The 20,604-nt window shown below is 42.9% G+C and overlaps 1 protein-coding gene across 1 annotated transcript in view; it reads left to right on the top strand.

The window, feature by feature from the left end:
* The window catches only part of SCN11A (sodium voltage-gated channel alpha subunit 11), an 87,809-nt gene that overhangs the window by 16,644 nt on the left and 50,561 nt on the right, over window positions 1-20,604 (top strand). The window contains exons 2-4 of the mRNA XM_023763401.1: window positions 9,771-10,044; window positions 13,232-13,350; window positions 14,566-14,667. Of these exons, the coding sequence (XP_023619169.1) occupies window positions 9,771-10,044; window positions 13,232-13,350; window positions 14,566-14,667 (495 nt within the window). The remainder of the gene's footprint in view (window positions 1-9,770; window positions 10,045-13,231; window positions 13,351-14,565; window positions 14,668-20,604) is intronic.

The raw sequence follows: 20,604 nt of genomic DNA on the forward strand, positions 1-20,604 counted from the left end.
ATGTCCCTGTGGACAACGCTCAGCTGATAGAGGATGTAAGCCAGAGGATAAATGCCCAGCCTCCTAATTCTCAAGTGCATTTATTCTACATGGTTCCTCAGAGGCTCCCCAAAGAGGCTGAGCTCCAATTGGCAATAGCAGTAATAATTTCAAGTGCACACCCTTTCGTGGCTTCTCCTCCTTCTTAGACTCCCATTTCTTTCTCCCTTACTCCTGTTTCCTGGGATCACTCCCAAATAAACTCCTGCATCAAAGTGCTTGTCTACCAGTAATGCTTTTGGAGAAACCCAAATAAAAACACAAAATAATTTTGAAATGGTGTGGAGCTGATCATAAAAGTATATGCCACAGCCAAAACCGGTTTGGCTCAGTGGATAGAGCGTCGGCTTGCGGATTGAAGGGTCCCGGGTTCGATTCCGGTCAAGGGCATGTACATTGGCTGCGGGCACATCCCCAGTGGGAGATGTGCAGGAGGCAGCTGATCGATGTTTCTCTCTCATCGATGTTTCTAACTCTCTATCTCTCTCCCTTCCTCTCTGTAAAGAATCAATAAAGTATATTTTTAAAAAAATAAATAAAAGTATATGCCACAATCTGCTATTGGAATATTGATGATTACCCATGTAGAGGGAGCTCACATGTATTAGTACAAGGATGACATAGTTGGGAAAAGCTTTATAGAAGCAGCAGGAATTGAGGGATTGAGAGATTGGGAAAGTGAGAAAAAGAGCAAGAGGACGGAGAGATATCTATAATCTCTCTATATAAAAGCCTAATATGCTAAGTGTCTGACCGTTTGACCAGTCGCTATGACGTGCACTGACCACCAGGGGCAGACGCTCCGATCAGTAGGTTAACTTGCTGCTGGGGTCTGGCTGATCAGGACTGGGCAAGTCAGGCTGGACATGCCCTGGAGCCCTCTGGCGGTCCTTCCCCTGCCAGACACCCCACCCTGATTGCCCTGGCCAATCGGGACTGGGCGAGACAGTCCCCATCGGCCCTGATTGGGACTGGGCAAGATGGGCCAGACATGCCCTGGAGCCAACCTCATATAGTCCTTCCTTGGCCTCTAAAATATTTCTTTTAATTAATTTCCTTTCAATGTGCACAAATCTGTGCACTGGGCCTCTAGTACTATCAATAATAAAAAATATATTTTTTAAAAAGAGCAAGAGGAGGGCACTTTAGCAATACTCAGAGTGGGCTCAGGGCCTAGGCAGGGCAGGGCACAGAGAAGAGCTAGATATGGCTGGGGCAGGAGTGGTCAATATGTGGGACAGTCTACCAGGGAGGGGCTGGGGCAGGCTGTCCATTAAGAAGGCCGTTGTGACAGTCTAGGTGAGAGATGAGAAGGGCTTGTACTAGCTCAGATTGACTTGAAATGAAGGATGGGAATAAAGAACAAGATCTCACAAAGGGGGACCTGCTAGGGCTTCCTTCCCAGAACCAGACATACCTGGTACAGGAATGAGGAGCCAGGGCTGGGTTTCAGAAAGGACTGTGAGGAGGTTAGCAGTTCTTTTATTCATTCACAAATAATTACTAAACACCTATTAAATGATATGTATTGTTATAATGGGGCCATAGTAGTGAACAAGATCATGAAACTGTGTCCTCAATGAGCATGTTTCCATAAGGATCTACTAAGGAATCTCCCTTACAACTTGGAAGGCAAATGATTCCTAGGAAATGGATTCTGTACCTCCTCAGAGCTGTGTCCCCAAAATCAGTCCCAGCTAGTTCTGCCACAAGATGTTCTGTTCAGTTTGGCTGTGCACAGCTGCTGTGACATACATCACACCCTCAGCATTACCCAATAACATCTGTTTGTTTATGTGGATGTCTAATTGTCAATTAGATATCAGCAGTGATACACATTAGGGAAACAGAAGACTTGGTAGTTACACATAAATATAAATTAAAAGCTTAAGACAGTGCTGGTTTCCATGACTGTTACTCAATACAAGTTCAAGTTCAAACTCCTTAGTGGTATCCAAGTGGTATGCAAGGCCATGCAGAGCATCCCTTCATCCTCTTCTTCTAGGCTCCTCCTTTTGCCAATATTCCATCCTCATGGAACCACTTGACATTTTCTACACATGCCTGTGTGTCCTTGTTCATACTTTTCCATCTCTACTTTATTTGCATATTGAGTTCTTACTCATCCTCTGAGCCTCAGTCCAAATCCCATCTCCTCTTGGAAATCTTTCCAGAATGAGTCGCTCCCTGTTCTGTGCTGTGGAGGCTCTGTTTGATTCTTGCTTGCAGCTTTTTGATATTCTCTTTCTTGTTTTATAGTTCTTTGTACACCTTTATCATCAATGGGCTGCATGCTCCTTAAGGGTTCAGGTCTTTGGTATTTCCAGGTGCTCTGCAATTGTGGAGGTTCAATGTTATCTTTGCTAAATAAACAGATGGGAGATGTGGCTTTTGATGCACCATACTTGGCCACTGATGGCGAAGCTGGTCAGCTTGTCAGATGGCAGGACTGAAACTGGCAGGTCTTGCTGCCCGCTAGCAACCAAGAGTGGTGACAATGCTGTATGGCTCCAGGGATGCAAAAGTGGGGGCATCCTGACCATGCTCTGATGTTAGTATTCTCTTATTATGAGGACTCAGCACAGGTGTTCTGCTCTGTCTGTCAAATGCACGGAGAGATGAATCTGGGAATGTCCCAATGCAAACCCCATACTGCTTGGGTGGTCTGTTTGTGTATTACTCTTTGACACTTAAGTTCTTCCATTTGGAATCATTTGCATTTACCTTGAAGATGGATGTAGAAAGATTTTCTGAAACTTCAGAGTTCGAAGTCTGAATATAACTAAATAGCTTAGGATAAATAATGTTTGCAAAGAGTTTATATTTGAAAAGACCAGGGCCTTTTAAGATATTGGATTTAGAGGTCTCCTTTACCTCTTCAAATGCAAACTTTTTTATTCATGTAAAAAATGCTTATTAACTCCAAGTGCTTCTCCTATTCGTTGGTCTTCTCTTATTCTGAGAGTCACCCTGAAATTAGACAAGGGCTTAGATTTCTGACCACGGCTTCAGAAAGTCAGGTCATGTCTGCAGTGCGCCAGGCTGGTACTAGTCCCATGTCTGATTTCAGTTCCTCTCTGTGGGATCTAGGTGTTGAGTCAGCAGAGGGAGAAAAGCAGCCAGGTCTTTTCCTTCTTAAAAATTAACAGATACTTACATCTAGTGTGTGTAGAGTGCTTTTGTTACATTTGCTTCTTAAGACTAAGGATATTTGAAAGAATCATCCCATTTTATAGGGAGAAAATGAAGGTTCAGTGATATTGAGTGATCCACTCACTATCACGCAGCTTATAGTGATGGAGTTGTGACTCCTGCCAGGTTTTCTGGGACTAGTATTTAGTGTCCTTTCTGACAGGACTGAAATCTGCCTGTGATGCCAATCCAGCACTCCTTTAAACACCTACTTCCTACCTCCTTCTTTGTAAACACCCATCTTGTATCCTTTATCACAGCTGTCAGCTAGCCTCTGGAAGGTGACAATGGCTGAAAATAGCTTATGGTGTGACACCTCCCAAAGAGATTTAAATTTCCCCCCAAAATTAACAAAACAGAAGTTTATGTGGGGGAGTTTGAGTTTGATGACAGATGGATTGTGGAGATGCTTTGAGGCCAAGGGGTCTTCTTGGCGTCCCTTGTGACAACCACATAACAAGCACGCATTTTCCTGGGTCTGAACCCCCAGTGTTGATGGCACAAGAGAAAAGGGAGGAGGAGTGGATTGGGTGCCTTGTAAACAGTCTCACACGATGAGCCTCAGGAGGTCCTGGGGGGCGAGACCCTCAAGTTCCCCGGTTAGGTGGCCTGCAGGATAGTCTGGATTCAGGAACACAGCATGGCTTTCACAGACCTTTCTGTATTCTCTCACCCACTTGGATGGGGCCAAAGGAAAAAACAAGAAGCTGTTTCTTTATTAATGATGCTTTCTGCCGTTAGATTAAGCACTGATTAAAGGCAGATGCTTCCAAAGTATAAATGTAAGTACCATCTCAGTCACTTCTCCGGTTACAGGGTTTCCTACACGATTCTTTAAAATCATTTTGGCTCTCTTCCCATTTGCCTTCCTCCATGCTCTCCACCCAGCTTCTGAGCCGCTCCTCCCAGAAGGGCTCCGACTGCTGGGAGCAGGAGCTCAGACTCAGAGAGAGACTTGCTCCGAGGAGAGAGCTTTGAGAGGGGCCACTGGAGCTGCTGTCTGGAGCCACCTCACCAGAAGGCAGGTAAGTCTGAGATGGGGACAGCCCTATCCTCTGTTCTTTCAAGTCTGGACTTGCCACTATGGAACCTGCCCTGTGTGTGTGTGTGTGTGTGTGTGTGTGTGTGTGTTTTCCCATCAGAATGGACTGTAGGTCTCTGTAACCATTTCCTGCTCAAATTAGAGGCAGAGACCAGGTGACTCAGTGGTGGGGTCCATCAGGTAGTGCTCCTTTCAGATACTCTGAGAGGGGCATGGTGCCAGGAGGGGGCTCACCGCATGGACTTGGTGTTAGGAATTGGACTTTGCTAGTAAATCGGTGCTCAAGCTTTGTCTCCGTCAGGCCGCAGTACACATCGTCCAGGTGTTTTCTGAATTCCTGTGGCCAGGTAACTTAATCAGAAATTAATGTATACTTTTTCTTTTCTCTGAAGAGCTAGCACACTAATCTTGGGATTCATTTTAGATTGAGATCAGTTGTGCTACAGTCTATTCCCGTTCCTTTGCTTTCTGCTTTTCTTATGGGACCTAAGCAAGAGGAAGGGGATATTGTTTTTTGTAACCCACTTTAATAAACATGGTCACCAAAGTTAAGAACTTGCTGTTCAGACCACCACCCAAAACAAACAAGGGGGCATCTTACCGGGTACATTTATCACTGGGCTATCTGCTTGGTTGGGAGGGAGGGAGGGTCTCATGGTGGGGCCAGTGGAATGCCTCTGGGAGTGAGATGTGATTGGGTGGCAGTGAGGCTGATGTGCTGGGAAGCATGTCACACACAGTGAGGATGCTGTAGACCCAGCCCAGCTGGAAGCTATGTGTCTTTCTTCTCCTGATTCCCTTCTCTCACCTCCTTGGGATGTCTTAGCTTTGAGTCTGAAGAACTAGGCAGGTAGGTGGGTTGCAGGAATGCGTATGTGATCACAGGCAAGTATCTCATTTTCTCTAAACTCCAATGTTTTCTTCTGTAAATGTGGATGGTATAATATCCACGTTGTACATTTCTTGGGAAATTATGAGAGGGAAATTCTTAATTCATTTAAAGCATTGACACAGGGCTTAGCCTATAGCTTATAGCTGTATGAACCTCAAGGTAGACCTTTGGCATTTTGAGTTGTGTGGACCAGGTCCATATTGGAATGTTCTGGGCATGCAGTTGCAAACCTTTGATGACTTCCTCAGTGACTTCGCTTACTGGCTGGTGTAAGTGTGAATGTCAGGTTAACCAGTTTGGCTCCTTACCAAGAGAGAAACCTAGAGAGAAACTCTAGTCAGGAAGATATAAGGTTAAAATCTCTGCCTCTTAAGAGAAGGTCACAAATAATTCACCCTAATTCCAGATGAAGGTTTCATTTCAGAAATACCTTAAGGATAATTTTTATCTCATGAGATTGTCCTGAGAATTAAATTTTACCTGGAATAGGGTTGATGCCATTAGACGATTCCTATTATAGTAAAAATGTTTGTGATAAAGCATTGATTGAAAAGTTCATGATGTAAAATTGCATATGTATTACAATGATAGCTATGCAAATTATACACAAAAAGACTATGGAAAAAAATACTCCAAAATGTCAAAACTTGCGTATGTTGGGTGGCTTTGGTGTGTGGGTAATCATTTCCTTTTCTTGTTTTCTAAATTTTATTTAATGGGTGACTCTATTAGCCAGGGCCCTGGCAGGAAACAGATGGCACATTCAAACTGGGCATTTCGAGGATGTTTTATTAAAGGGACATTTTACAAAGGTATGGGCAGAGCTCAGTAACAGAATCATTGAGGGTGCAGTTCTCAAATGTGTTGATAGTGGGTGCCATTACACCCCACATTTGCAGGGCAAGGGGAAGGAGATGCTATGGAACCTGGGAGAGAGCTGCGTGGGTGGGCCATCTGACAGTCACTATGGCCCATGGCCACTGCCAGGGAGAGGGTTGGGGAGGAAAAGCCTGACCTCACTCTCCACCATTCTCTGGTCCCTCGCTGGTGCCTCCCATTGGCCAAACCCAACCAGAAGCCAAAGTTCAAGGGACCCTGAAGAGAGTTCCATATGTATCAGCTTCATGGGCACTGAGCAGGGTGGAGAAGGATGGGGAGAGGTCTGGAGGGCAAACTGACAATGTCCAGCACACAAGGTTATGCCACTTTTATAATTGCAGGAAAAGTCATAAGTAAGAAACAAAAACCTTTTGCTATGCTCAGTGCTTTCACACCTGCATACACTTCCCTTTCTCCTCCCAGCTCAGTGACTTTGGATTCTTCATAACCGTGCCTTTTGGACCCCCACAGTACCCAATGCTTCCCCCTAGTGCACCCACACTCATCGTGTGGTTTATTCTCCATCCTTGACTTACCTGACCCCCCCACACACACCCCACTACAAGACCCTGAGGACTGGGGATGGTGTTTTATATCACTTCGAAAACCCAGTATCTAGCACAGGAATGAATGAACAATTGGAGTTAAGGTCTATATCTATATTAGTATATATAAAAGCCTAAACGACTGTTATGATGGAACAACAGGTCGCTATGATGTGCACTGACCACCAGGAGGCAGACACTCAATGCAGGAGCTTCCCCCAGCCCACAGGCCCCAGTGTCAAGGCTGGGATGGGGAACCAGGGGTGGGTGGCAGCGGTTTCCCAGGGGGGCCCCTCTTTGGGGCCGGTGGCCAACTCCCTGGTCTCTCCCTCAGACCCTACCCCCCCTCTCCTGTGCTGGCAGATCCCAATCAGCCCACCACCCACCTGCCCTGGTGGCGGTTGGCCCCTCCCCCCAGCCAGCAGGTCCTGATCACCCAATTGGGGTGGACCCTAGGCTAGGATGGGGAACAAGGGGTGGGAGGCTGCAGACGCTGGTAGCAAGGGAAGGAGGAGGGGGTGGGGTGGGGTGGTGGGTAGATGGGGAACCGATCAGCCCTGATCACCGGCCAGGCCTAGGGACCCCACCCATGCATGAATTTCATGCACCAGGACTCTAGTATCTCTGTAAAGCTTATAGATTTGAAGTAAGGCCTGAAACTACCTAGTCTTAACTGCAAGTGAATTCCTGAGGAATTTAGGAACTCTGCTTAGGGAAGTGAGGCCTTGGTCCTCTTTCCTAGGTGTTTGTTTTCTCTCTATTCAGGGAGAGCAGGCCTATGAGCTGGCTGGGCCAGTCCTCAGAGGAGTATGAGCAGAGCCCTCACTGACAGGCAACTCCCATGTCATGGCGATCTCACAGAGCCTTCTCTTGCCCTTCCAGTTCCTGTGATTTTCCATGTCAAATCACAATTCACATGTTTTAGGATGGCAAGTTGAGATTATGCTTGCTTCCTTTACAACTCAAGGAGATTTCGAGCATGTCACTATACCTGGTATTTCGACTCTGTTTTGAATCAGAGGATGTTTTGAGCCCTCAAAGGATTTTTACATTCCTTTTACAATCTTATAAAAGTAACATGTACATGCACTAAATCAAATAGCTCAGGAGGGAAGTAGGTTTGGAAGGATATTACATGAAAAATAAAATGTCTCAACCTTCACCTATATACTCACTCCCACTTTTAACTCTTTCAGTTTTTCAGTCTTCTAGTCATTGTTTTGTTAATAAATAATTCTCTTAAGTTCTGTTTCTTGATTTATAAAGTTTAGTTAGGAGTTATTGAATTGTCCCTATGTGAGATGAGGAATTTATCTTACTGACAGCAATCCTTTTGCTGTTCTCATGATTCTTTCAGTTCTTGTTATTTATATTTTAAATTTGGTTTCACACTCAATTCCCTGCATAATTTTATGCCATAGACTTATACTTGCATTCCTTGATCTCTCCACTTGCAGGTCCCACAAGCAGCTTCAATTCCATGTGTTTTAAATTGAATCCATTCCTCCAAAGCTTTTCCCTTCCCTAGTCTCTCTATCAGAGTGAATAGCACCACTTTTTGACCCAGCTGCCCAAGCCAAGAACCTTACTGTCCTCAAATCCTTCCCTTCCCATTAATTACTTATCAAGGCTATTTCTTAAGTGATTGTCAAGTCCATCCACTCCATTAGGCCATCGTCTGTGATTGTGATTTATTGTAATAGTTTTCAAGCTGATTTTTCCGATTCTAGCCTCCCTCCTTCTCCTCATCCTAAACCCTATTTATTCTTACCAGTTAGAGGGATATTAAAAAAACTTGATAGTGGTACTCCTCTTTAATAATAACAATAACAACAACAATAATAATAACAACCCACCCTTTAGCAACTCTCCATTAGGATGAAGTCCATGATCTTTACTAAGGATTATAGGGGCCCCCGTGCTCTCGCAATGCTGACTAGAGCCCTTTTCTGGCCATGCCACTCCACAAACTCTCCTTTTCTGGCAAACAGAACTTGTTGATGGACACTGTATTCTTTTTCACCCAGGGGTCCCTGTACATGCTATTTTCTCCTCCTGCAAAACTCTTAGGTCCCCCCTTTTTTGTCTAAGTCTTCTATCTCCTTCAGTATTTAACTGAGACGTTAAAGCTCTGGTAGGCCATCCCTAATGCTCCAAAGCTAGATGCCTATCCTGTGCAGACGTATTACCCTCTACTTCTCACTATAGTAGCATTTGTCTTACTCTATTGTAGTCTTTATCTGTCTTCTCCCTTGCACTAGGATGGCATGACTGTAGGACCAGGAGGAGGGACTGTGGTTTTCTTCACCATTGGTGCCTAGCACTATGCCTAGAACAGACATTGAGCACAATGGTTGTTGAATGATCTTGAACTCCCCTTCAGAATTCCTGGGAGTAGTTTGGGAGTCAATCCTAGGTTGGCATTCAGTAAAATAACAAAGGAGAGAATGGTTGGAATGGGGAATAAAGGCATTCAACCTGAACACTATTGCTTTTTCTCAGAATCTAGTTTTAAGATTGGGGCTGAAGAGAAAGTCCTTGTAGAAGGGGCTGTCAGGGATAGGGCTATTTGGGAAAGCTATCATCACATGGTAGAGTGACCCTATTTGTTTGACAAATCTTGATTTCTTGGGGTCTTGTTTCTGCCAGATCTGGGTTTCAGAAGTAAAGGAGCTGGCGTAGGATCATAGATGTTAGTATAAATGTTCATGCCTGTGTTCCACGCTGATCAGATGTGAGAAAACACACATGTAATTAGTTTTGATTTTGCAACCCACAGCTATGAGCCACTTGATTCTCCTTCCTCTCCCGTTTACACGATGGCCACTTGTCTGCCATCTTCAGGCCTCACTTCAATAGTTCCGCTTGTTGGGTCTTATTATCTTAGTACTCTATGCTTGGTCTGAATTTTAGAGACTGGGCTTATTCTGCCACTTATCCATAGATTCTCCAGGAATATTTCCCTCCTTTGGTCATGCCTGTGCCCAAAGTTCCTACTTTATTCACAGTGGTGGTCACTTCTTCTGACCTGTCCCACACCAATAAGCTCCCAAGGCCCCTCACCTCCGTATCAACTCTTCTAGACCCATTGATATTGTTCTTGGAGAGAGGAATCCCAGGGCAGGCTGTATGATCTCTACCTCCCAGAGCTCTCTGAGGATCTACTTGTCATTGTCTCAAGGATGAAGATGGATGACTGGTGCCACCCAGTAATTTTCCCAGATGCGCGGAACTTCCGCCCCTTCACTTCTGATTCTCTGGCTGCGATTGAGAAGCGGATTGCCATCCAAAAGGAAAAAAAGAAGCTCAAAGACAAGACAGCGGCAGAACCCCAACCTCGACCTCAGCTTGACCTAAAGGCCTCCAGGAAGTTGCCCAAGCTCTATGGTGACATTCCCCGTGAGCTGATAGCAAAGCCCCTGGAAGACTTGGACCCATTCTACAGAAATCATAAGGTAGTTCCATGGGGAGCCTGGGGTGTTCTAACCATGCAGTTGTAACTGGTGTTACAAGGAACTCAAACACCAATCTTGGGGTTTGTAGGGAGCAAGCTGTACTTATCCTTTACTATCACCCCCTATTATTGCCTTCACAATCCAGAGAACTCCTTTCAGTCACCCCTTTCTCTATGTAATGTGTGTCTTGGAGAAGAACATGAAGACTAGGAGCAGCAGAAAGGTTAAAATGAGAACAGATGAAAATGTCAGGAAAGATGACTGGACTAGCGGTTAGCAAAGTTGGGTGTAGGCCATTTAATGACTGGCTTTATGACTTTGGGTAAATCACTTCACTGATCCCCATTTTTAATCTGTAAAATGGGAATAATGCCTGCTTTCTCTACCCTACAGCATAGACACGCTATGGAAGCACTTTATAAACTGTGAAGGATTAATATTGCTGTCTAAGATTGTCTGTCTAAGATTGTCCAATTCAGCAACAAGAGTTTACTTTGAAAACTTTTTAGAATTTACTTTTTAGTGTTAACCTTATGAAGGTGAATTGACATATAATCAGAGTTCAATAGTGAAGTCTAAGAATACGTAATCAAGTGGACACATGCAGATTATACAGGGTATCCACCAAAAATGTTTACATACTTTTTTCTGATAGCTCAATTGATGTTTCGTTTCAGATGTAACCCATTGCAGTTAATTATCAGAGTGTATATACATTTTGGGGGGATAGCCTATATATAAACCCCATGCCAATATGTGATAGGCTTGCTGTTTCATCTACCTGGATGTAGTTCTTGCAGGAAAATTCTAGTAAAAGTTCCTTAAGAGGGTTCCCAGGTGAGGAAATGTGAATTTTGGACTCCTCTGCTGGATGTTTGAAAGCCTGGGTGGGCAGTAAGGACAGTTCTCAGCAGACCATCCCCTTTTGGGAAAGTGCCAGAAGACCTTGCCATTATCACCTCACTGTGGGATCCAAGGAAGTGCGGAAAACCCACCTCACAGACTGAGGTCAGGGAGGAAGGAGGCTGGGGAGTTTGAGGGAAGTCCTAGAAAACACATGATGCTGAGAGCATCCTCCACTAGCAACCAAGAGAAAGTCATCTCTCCGAAGAAATATTGCCTGGTTCATATGTCCTTGGGATAGACTTAGGTTTACCAGGCAAAATGAGGACTGTGTGTACAGAGGAGAGTAGGGTATAAATGGGAAAAAGAAAGAGGAAGATAAATGAAGGAGCAAAACAGTCTAATATTTCTCCTTCTCCTTATGCCCCTGAATTCAGGGGCTTCTTGAAGGCAGAGTTGTTGGATGTGAGTTAACTGCCTCCTTCTGCCTCAAGGACGGATAGGAGACCCATGAGGCAGGCAGCAGCTTGGTGTGTTGTGGACAGTCCTAGAGGGCAGGCTCTGTTCTAGCCTGAATGGATGTTCTGGAAGTGTCTCTTCTCAGCCTGGGTCCTCCCTTCAAATCAGAAGACATGATCCTTGTTTAGAGCTCTGCAGAACTGTGACCTCACATGACCAGTGCTCTCCTCAGTCATGTGAGGTATGTGTAGTAGTCATTAACATGCCACCTTACAGGTGTGGAGACCATAGACCAAATGGGGAAGTGGCTTATGCCAGGTCAAACGGCCAGTGAGGGGTGGAGCTGGGACTCAAATCCAAGGGCTCTTTCCATGGTCACAGGCCACTTCCTTTCTAGGAGCTTCTATTTTGAAGAGCTACAGGGAAAGGGGTGGAGATGTGTCAGCAAGCAGGCAGAAGGAGTCGGTATATATCATTTTAATCATTAAAACCCTGGCAAGTGTAGTTAAATACACCGTTAGTTGAAATTCTTAAAGTAGTAAAGGAGACATTAATAAAATATCAAAATCAAAGGGCACAGACACAGAGCCATATTATGCCACCTACTAATTTGGGGTGACTTACCTCAAGGATAGGTTTGCTCTTTATCCTGAAATTGTCTTTCTATCCAAAGGAAGGGCACAGAATCCCCAAAGTGGGTCTTGGGCTCCTGAGCTCATTCATAACTTTTCAAGAACCCTGCGTCCCATTTCATTTTGTTTTAGAGGAAACAGAAAATGCCACATGGTCAGCAGACAAGTAAGTTCCAGCAACTTGGTGAAATAGCTGAAGTTCTGGTACTTCAGCCAAGGCACCCCTGCCCTGTCTTGGGCCTTGGTGACAAGGCCTGTCTTTCCTGTCTGAGAACATGCTGGATTACATGTCAAATATGAATGGGGCAGTGACATGGGGAGACAGGAATGACCCTCGTTCTGTGAATACTTTTATAACTAACAGCCTTAAGGACACATAAAGGAACAGCTAGATTACAATTCAATGGAAAGAGGGAGGTCTGGTGTTGATGTTAGAAACCTGCGAGTGAAGCTTGTTGTCCAGGGGCTGCTTCATTCCCAGAGCCCAGGAAGCTGTGCTAGGAGGAAATGGGTACAGGTTTGGTATTCTGTAGTGGGGCCCAACTGGGGACTGTGAGGGGAACAGTGCACCATGGGGCAGGTCTGTGTGGGTTTGGCATCCCACTAAAGGCCAGTGGGGCCCCCCGTCGTCGTGACAGACAACCAGAAACACCCCCATGCCTTTCCAGATGCCTTCTGTGGGGCTTCCCCTGCCAGTTGAGAACCACAGGCAGATTTGTCCCTATGTCCATGGAGGGAATCGAAGAACAAGTCTGGGAACCTTGATGCGTTTCTTTACTGAAGATTCTCAAGGTTAGAATTGATTGGCAGACTATCTCATGTCAAACTGCTCAAGCATAACAATATGTTCTCTCTAGGTCCCTAACTATTCTAAAATTCATTACAAAGTTTTTATTAGTAATCAAAATAATTTAAAATCATCTGCTTAATGTGAATGTTCAATTCTGTTTCCATCTCTTACAGTCCTCTTCTAATTCTTGTCGCTGTAGATACATGCCCTAGAGCAGCGGTTGCCAACCTTTCGGACCTCATGGACCACCACTGGTCTGTAGACCACCGGTTGGCGACCGCTGCTCCAAAAGTTTCCTTAAACCAGCGGTCGCCAACCTTTTGGACTTCACAGACCACCAGTTATAATAATAAGCTAAGCTATACCTCAATCCATGGCTCCACTGAATTTTCTCAAAATGAACTCATGATAAATATTGTTTTGTCACAGCTTTGTAATTCCTGTTGTGTTTGGTCTTTTGCAGACATTTATGGTGTTGAACAAAAAGAGAACAATCTACCGCTTCAGTGCCAAACGTGCCTTGTTCATTTTGGGCCCTTTCAATTCAGTCCGAAGCTTAGCCATTAGAATCTCAGTCCATTCATATCCTTTTGTTGCAGCTTTTATGAAGTCCAGGTCAAGTGAAAAGTGCATGCGCCCCAGGGTGTTCACATGTTTCTTGAGTGGAAACAGCTCATTCTTTCAATAAATACTGGCCAAGGGCAGGAGTGTGCTAGTGTTGGGTGTGAACAAGGCGTGGCCCCTGCCCTGGGAAGGAGCCAGGCCAAAGGCAGGCAGTTTCTTTAGTGAGATGGGTGGTTTGGAAGTGGTAGTGTGGAGAGGCACTGCTGTGCTTTGGAGGCATCAAGGATGACCTCCTGGAGAAAGGAGCATCTCAGTTGAGACCCAAAAAAAGGTTGTAAACTGTCAACCTGTGCATCATACTTAGCTGATAAGTGTATTGCACCTACACAATGTTTAAAACTTCTCAGAAACACTCTCTAATGTTAAATGCCCAGGTTTCCAGCTTCTTGTGAACAATGGAACCTGTCAAGGCTGGGCTTGCATTCCCATCGGTCAAAGTCGTTGTAGTGAGAAACTGGGGCCTCTTTTAGAGGGGATGTGTGCACTCTATTTCACCACATGTTCACCCCTCCCTGCGGCCCAACATCAGCCCATTTCACCTAGTTATGTGACTTTCCAGGCTCTGGAGACTGAGTTTGCACCCTCAGTCTTAAGGATAAAGACAGGTAGGAATCATTGGCATTACTGATGTGTGCGTGGATGGTGGAGATGCTAGGCAGTTTTAGACTAGGGGAGGTGTAAGAAACATGGATTGGTAGACAGAATGCAGTGCTGAAGAGAAAGAGAAGAAATAACTTTAGGTTGGCTTCCCTAGAAGCAGAGCCTGAGACAGGGATTTTTACTTAGGTGTTTTAGTAGAGGAGTGCTCTCTGGAGAAGGAGAAAGGGAAGCAGGATGGAGCAAAAGGAGGAGTCAAATAAGAACGGGGTCTCAGCTGAGTTTGAGAGCTCTGGGCACAAATTGTACCCCAGAACTGCCACGCCTGGAGGCAAGGGCCCAGCTTTTTGTGAGGCTCAAGTCAGTCAGACATGTGGAAGGGGGTTGTAGCCCTCCATGTGTGGAGGCTGCCATTCCCCTAAGGAAGGGGATGGATAGCTATGAGTTGTTCTCAGCCAACATTCAGTTAGGTGCACCTGCAGGGAAGGGGAACTGGAGGGGCACCGGTGGCCTCCACTATGTTAACTACTGACACTTGCCATCTGCAGTGTACCTGCCTTAACAGATGCTGGTCACATTGTTCAGCATGTTCATCATCTGCACTGTCATCATCAACTGCATATTCATGGCCACAGCTCATGGGAAAGACAACAACATTATAGATACTGACCTTGCTGAGTAAGTATCTGCCCTGTTTTTAAACAAGTACATCTAAAAAAAAGTCATAACTTTTTAGCTATATGTATATAGAGAGTTTAGACATATAGAGAAAGAAAAAGTTACCCATAACCCCAATTCCCCAACACAGTGCTGGAAGAGTCCATTTTATTTTTGTATGTATGTTTTTATGATTGTCTTTAAAGGCCTTTTAAAATACATTGGCAATTAACAGCACACATATGAATTTTATATCTAGCTTTTAAGTGGTTTTCTTTGTCTTACAAGGGCTTTATGAGAATCTATTTTGATAGCTATATAATGTTCAGTCAGGTGAATAAACCATAAATTACTTAACCATTCTAGCATTTTGCTACTATAAATAGTATTGCAACAAGCATTTTTTGCATAAAGTTACTTTTCAAAAGTTATTTTCTTAGAGTAGAGTCTTAGAAATGTATTTACTAGATCAAAAGGTACATTATAACGCCTTAAAAATATGTATTGACAAAATATTTCCTCAAGTTTGTAGCAATTTAATCTGCCATCAGCAGTATATTCTGACAACCAGTTGTACTATATTCTTGCCAGCATTACATTTTTTTCTTCATTAATTTATGAAGTTAAAAATACTTGCATTTCATTAATTTCCAGATGGGTTGGATTTTGTTTTTGTTTTAATTTATGAATTCTGTATTTCCATCTTTGCCCATGTGTCATTTTTTTTCCTGGTCAGTTTGAGTGAGTTCTTTGTATAATTAAAATATTAACTTCTTGTACTTTTTAAATGGTTATTCAGACATAAAAGTTAATTTTTTTAAACTTAGAAAGTTCTGTATTTTGATAAATATTCTTTTATATGTTGTCCTAATTTTTCTGGGTTTGACATATTTACTGCTTTAGTCTTTCAGGACTATACTGAATAATAAATTGAATAAATAATAAGACCACTTATTTGTATCACATATTTATCTATGTGATAGAAACCACCACAGTCAATATGTGGATCATTTCCAAATATCCCCCAAAGGTTTCTCATGTCTCTTTGAGGTTCAGTCTCCTGCCCACCACTTCCAACCCCAAGCAAATGCTGATCTGCTCTCCGTCACTCTAGACTAGTTATGCCTTTCCTGGAATTTCATATAAATGGAATCATATAGTATGTATGATACCATACTTTTGTGTCTGGCTTCTTTTACTTAGTGTAATGTTTTGAGGTGCATTTATGCTGCTGTATGTTTCACTAGTTTTTTTTCTTTTCATTGCTGAGTTGTATTCTATTGTATGGGTATACCACAATTGGTTTTCCCATTCACCTGTTGAGGATTGTTTCCAGTTTTTGTACAAATAAAGTTGTTATGAATATTTCTGTATAAAAGTCTTTCGTGGATATATGTTTGCATTTCTCTTGGATAAGTATCTAGTAGTGGAATTGTTGAATCTTAAAATAAGTATATTTTAAGTAATTTTGTAAGAAACTGCCACAGTTTTCCAAAGTGGCTGTACTGCTTTACATTCTTGCCAGCAATATATAAAAGGTTTAAAGTCTTTATTAATTTCCTTCATCAATTTTATTTTATTTTATTTTTAATATATTTTATTGATTTTTTTACAGAGAGGAAGGGAGAGAGATAGAGAGTTAGAAACATCGATGAGAGAAACATCGATCAGCTGCCTCCTGCACACTCCCTACTGGGGATGTGTCCGCAACCAAGGTACATGCCCTTGACCGGAATCGAACCTGGGACCCTTGAGTCCGCAGGCCGACGCTCTATCCACTGAGCCAAACCGGTCAGGGCAATTTTATTTTATTTTAATTTGCTCTTCTATTTCTAGCTTCTTAAGGTAGAAAATTAAATACTTGGTTTTAGATCTTTCTTCTTTTCTTGTATATTTGTATAAACTTATAATTTCCATGTAAGCATTGCTTTAGTTATACCCCACAGATTTTGATAATTATGTTTTTATTACCTTTCAGTTCAAAATATTCCCCACTTTACCTTGTGATTTCTTCTTTGTCCTAAAGTGTTATTTAGAAGTGTGTTTTTAAATTTCCAAATATTTCATGTTTTTCTAGTTGTCTTATTGTTATTGATTTACAATTTAACTCTGTTGAGGTTAGAGAATATACTTTTCTCTAAGATTTCAGTCTTTTGAGAAATGTGTTTTATGGTCAACCTTGGGAATGGTTCATGTGCACTTGAAAAGAATGTAGATTTTGGAGTTGTTTGGTCTGATATTCTGTAAATGGCTGGTTATGTTAGGGTGGTCAATATGTTATTTAGATCTTTTATAACTTTCCTGCTCCTATTAGTACTTCTATGAATCACTGAAGAGAGTCTTGACATTTCCATCTATGATTATGGGTTTGTTCATTTTCCCTTTCTTTTTTGTTAAATTTTGGTTCATGTATTTGCAGCACTGTTATTAGGCACATGAACATTTATGATGATCTTCCTGGTATATGCATTCTTTTATCACTATGAAATGCCCTTCTTTGCCTCTATAATACTCCTTTTAATATTTGTTTTGTCTGATATTAATATAGCTACTTAAGCTTTCTTATGCTCATTGTTTGCATGGCATATCTTTTTCTATCCTTTTACTTTCAATGTTTTTGTGTTTTTATATTTAAAGTATATCTCTTGTAAAGAACACATAGTTGGTTTTGTGGAGTTTTTTAAACAGTCTATCAATCCAATCTCTGTTTTTTTTTGTTTTGTTTTGTTTTTGTTAATCCTCACCCGAGGATATTTTTCCATTGATTTTTAGGGAGAGTGGAAGAGAAAGGGAAAGACGGAAAGACAGAGAGAAATATCAATGTGAGGGAAACACATTGATTGGTTGCCTCCTGCACGAGCCCCAACCAGGGCTCGGGCTGGGGAGGAACCTGCAACCAAGGTATGTGTCCTTGACAGGAATTGAACTCCGTACCCTTTGGTCTGCAGGCCAACTCTCTGGCCACTGAGCAAACTGGCCTCTCTCTCTCTCTCTCTCTCTCTCTCTCTCTCTCTCTCTGTGTGTGTTTTAATGGAATATTTAGTTCACTTGCATTTAATGCAATTTTGGATAGGCTTGAATTTAGGCCTATTGTTTTTCTATTGGTCTCACTTTTTACGTTGTTCATTTGCTCTTCTGTTCTCTATTCCGATCTTCTTTTGTGTTAATCAGGGATGTTTAGTATGTCATTTTAATTCTCTACTGGCTTTTTAGCTTTACTTCTTTGCATTATTTTTTAATGGTTGTGCCCTCTCTGTTGGTGGGTGGAAAATGGAATCTGGTTAAGGCCAGCCAGCTCAGGGGCTGTGCCTTGGAACAGGGGGCATGTACACCCCTGGGAATAGCAACCATCCTGGCAGTATCACTGGGGAAAATGGTTTCTCCTCTGAGAGTTGCCGTTCCATGTGAGAAGCTAACTGAATGCAGGGGCTTCTGCTCATTGTTTACAGCAGTGTCCCTGGAAGCTTCTGTGGTGAAAAGAGTGGGACTTGTGAGCAGACAGACCCAGGAGGTGGAATTGCTCCCAGCCTAGCAGTGGTTTGCCCAGCCCAGCACTTCTGGAGAGATGTAATGAATCCTCCCTTCCCATTAAGGAGAAGTAGTGGCCCAACTGAAAGCTAATTTGCTCAAGGCCATTTTCACTACTAAAAGACCCATAAGGCAGAGATATGGAAAAACAAAAAACAAACCTTGTCTAGGGAAGCAGAGAGGCTGGAGGTAGGGGTGGGAGATGGGGAAAGCTGCTGCTGTCCCCAGGTGCCACTTGGAGCGGTAGTGGATGCATGAAAGTGGGGCTGGGAGGAGGCTTGCTATGATGTTCACTGACCACCAGGGGACAGACGCTCTGACCAGTAGGTGAGCTTGCTGCTGGGGTCCTGCCGATTGGGACTGAGTGAGATGGGCCGGACATGCCCTGGAGCCCTCCCGCAGTTCCTCCCCAGCTGGCCAACCTCCTGCATACCTCCCCGGCCTCCATTGTGCACCAGTGGGGTCCCTTGGCCTGGCCTGCTCCCTCTTGCAATCTGGGACCCCTTGGAGGATGTTGGAGAGCTGGTTTCAGCCCAAATCTCGCAGGCCAGGCCGAGGGACCCCACTGGTGCACGAATTCGTGTACTGGGCCTCTAGTTAAACAATAACTCCCCATTCTGCCCTCCCCTTCATTTCCTGGCAAACACCATTCTACTTTCCATCTCTGTGTGATATTTGACTGCTCTAGATGCCTCATATAAGAGGAATCATACAGTATTTGCCTTTTTGTAACTGGTTTATTTCCCTTAGCATAATGACCTCAAGGTTCATCCGTGTTGAACCTTGGTTCATCCATGTAGCATGTGACAGGATTTCCTTCCTTTTAAAGGATGAATAATATCCCATTGTATATACCACATTTTATTGATCTATTCATCTGGATCAATGGATATTTGGGTTGCTTCCACTTCTTGACTATTGTGAATAGTGCTGCTATAAACATGGGTGTACAAATATCTCTTCAACACTGTGCTTTCTATTTTTCTGTATATATACCCAGATGTAGGATTGCTGGATCATATGGCAATTCTATTTTAATTTCTTTGAAGAACCTCCATACTATTTTCCATGGTGGTTACACCATTTTACAATCCCACCAATAGTGCATAAGGGTTTTAGTTTCTCCATATCCTCATAAACACTTGTTATTTTCTGTTGTTTTTTTTTAAAGCAGCCATCCTAATGGATACAAAGTAATAAATCATGATGGTTTTGATTTGCATTTCCCTGATGATTCGTAATATTGAGCATCTCTTCATATTCTTGTTGGCCTTTTGTATATCATCCTTAGAGAAATATCATTCAAGTAGTTTGACCACATTTTTAAAGTTTTTTAAATTAATTTTAATGAGAGGAAGGGAGGGGAAGAGAGAGAAAATTCAGTGATGAGAGAGAATCATTGATCAGCTGACTCCTGCATGCCCCCGGCTGGGGATTGAGCCTGCAACCTAGCATGTGCTCTGACCAGGAATCAAACTGGGACCTCCTGGTTCTTGGGTCGATGCTCAACCACTGAACTATACCGGCCGGGCAGTTTGACCATTTTTAAATTGTATTATTTGATATTTTGTTGTTGAGTCATAGAAGTTCTTTATGTAATCTGGATATTAACCTCTCATCAGATAAATGATTTGAAAATATTTTATTCTAGGAGTTTTATACTTTCTGGTCTTATGTTTAGCTCTTAATCTATTCTGAGTTAATTTTTGTACATGATGTAAGATAAGGGTCCCACTTTATCCTTTTGAATGTGGATATTGAACTTTCCCAGCATCATTTTGTTGAAGAGACTGTTCTTTTTCCATTCAATAGTTTTGGCACCCTTGTTGAAAAATCATTTGACCATATATGTGAGGACCTATTTCTGGGCTTTCTATTCCAATTTTGATTTTTTAGCTCAGATTTCGTTCTTTTCCAAGATTGTTTAGGCTATTCATGGTTCCTTGAGATAGCTACATGAATTTCAGGATGCATTTTTTTTATTTCTGTAGAAAATGTCATTGAGATTTTGATAGGGATTGCATTGAATCTACAGATCACTTTGAGTAGTATGAACACCTTAACAACATTAACTCTTCCAATCCATGAACATGGGATGTGGAAAGATTAAGCTTTTAGCCTTAGGTTTGCTTTCTTTTTCCTTTGCCATCATCTCCTTCTGTACATGAGTGACAACTGCAGAAAAGCAGTGACAAACCGTATTCCCAAGTCTCAGGGCCCCATGTTGGCTGAAACTCTGCTCAAGGATGTCGCTGTGAAGCTAGGCATTGTAAAGTGGCTTTACAACTTTATCCATGGGCCTGTTTTTCAGAAATTCTAACTACCAGAACTTGCTTGAGGAGCTTGTCTTTCTGAACTCTGGTTTGCTAAAGACCAGAATGTTAAATGTCACACTGAAATGGATAAAACCTAATCAAGGCCAGATAAGAC

Source organism: Myotis lucifugus, unplaced genomic scaffold (genome assembly GCF_000147115.1).
Source record: "Myotis lucifugus unplaced genomic scaffold, Myoluc2.0 scaffold_283, whole genome shotgun sequence".
Classification (NCBI taxonomy): Eukaryota; Metazoa; Chordata; class Mammalia; order Chiroptera; family Vespertilionidae; genus Myotis; species Myotis lucifugus.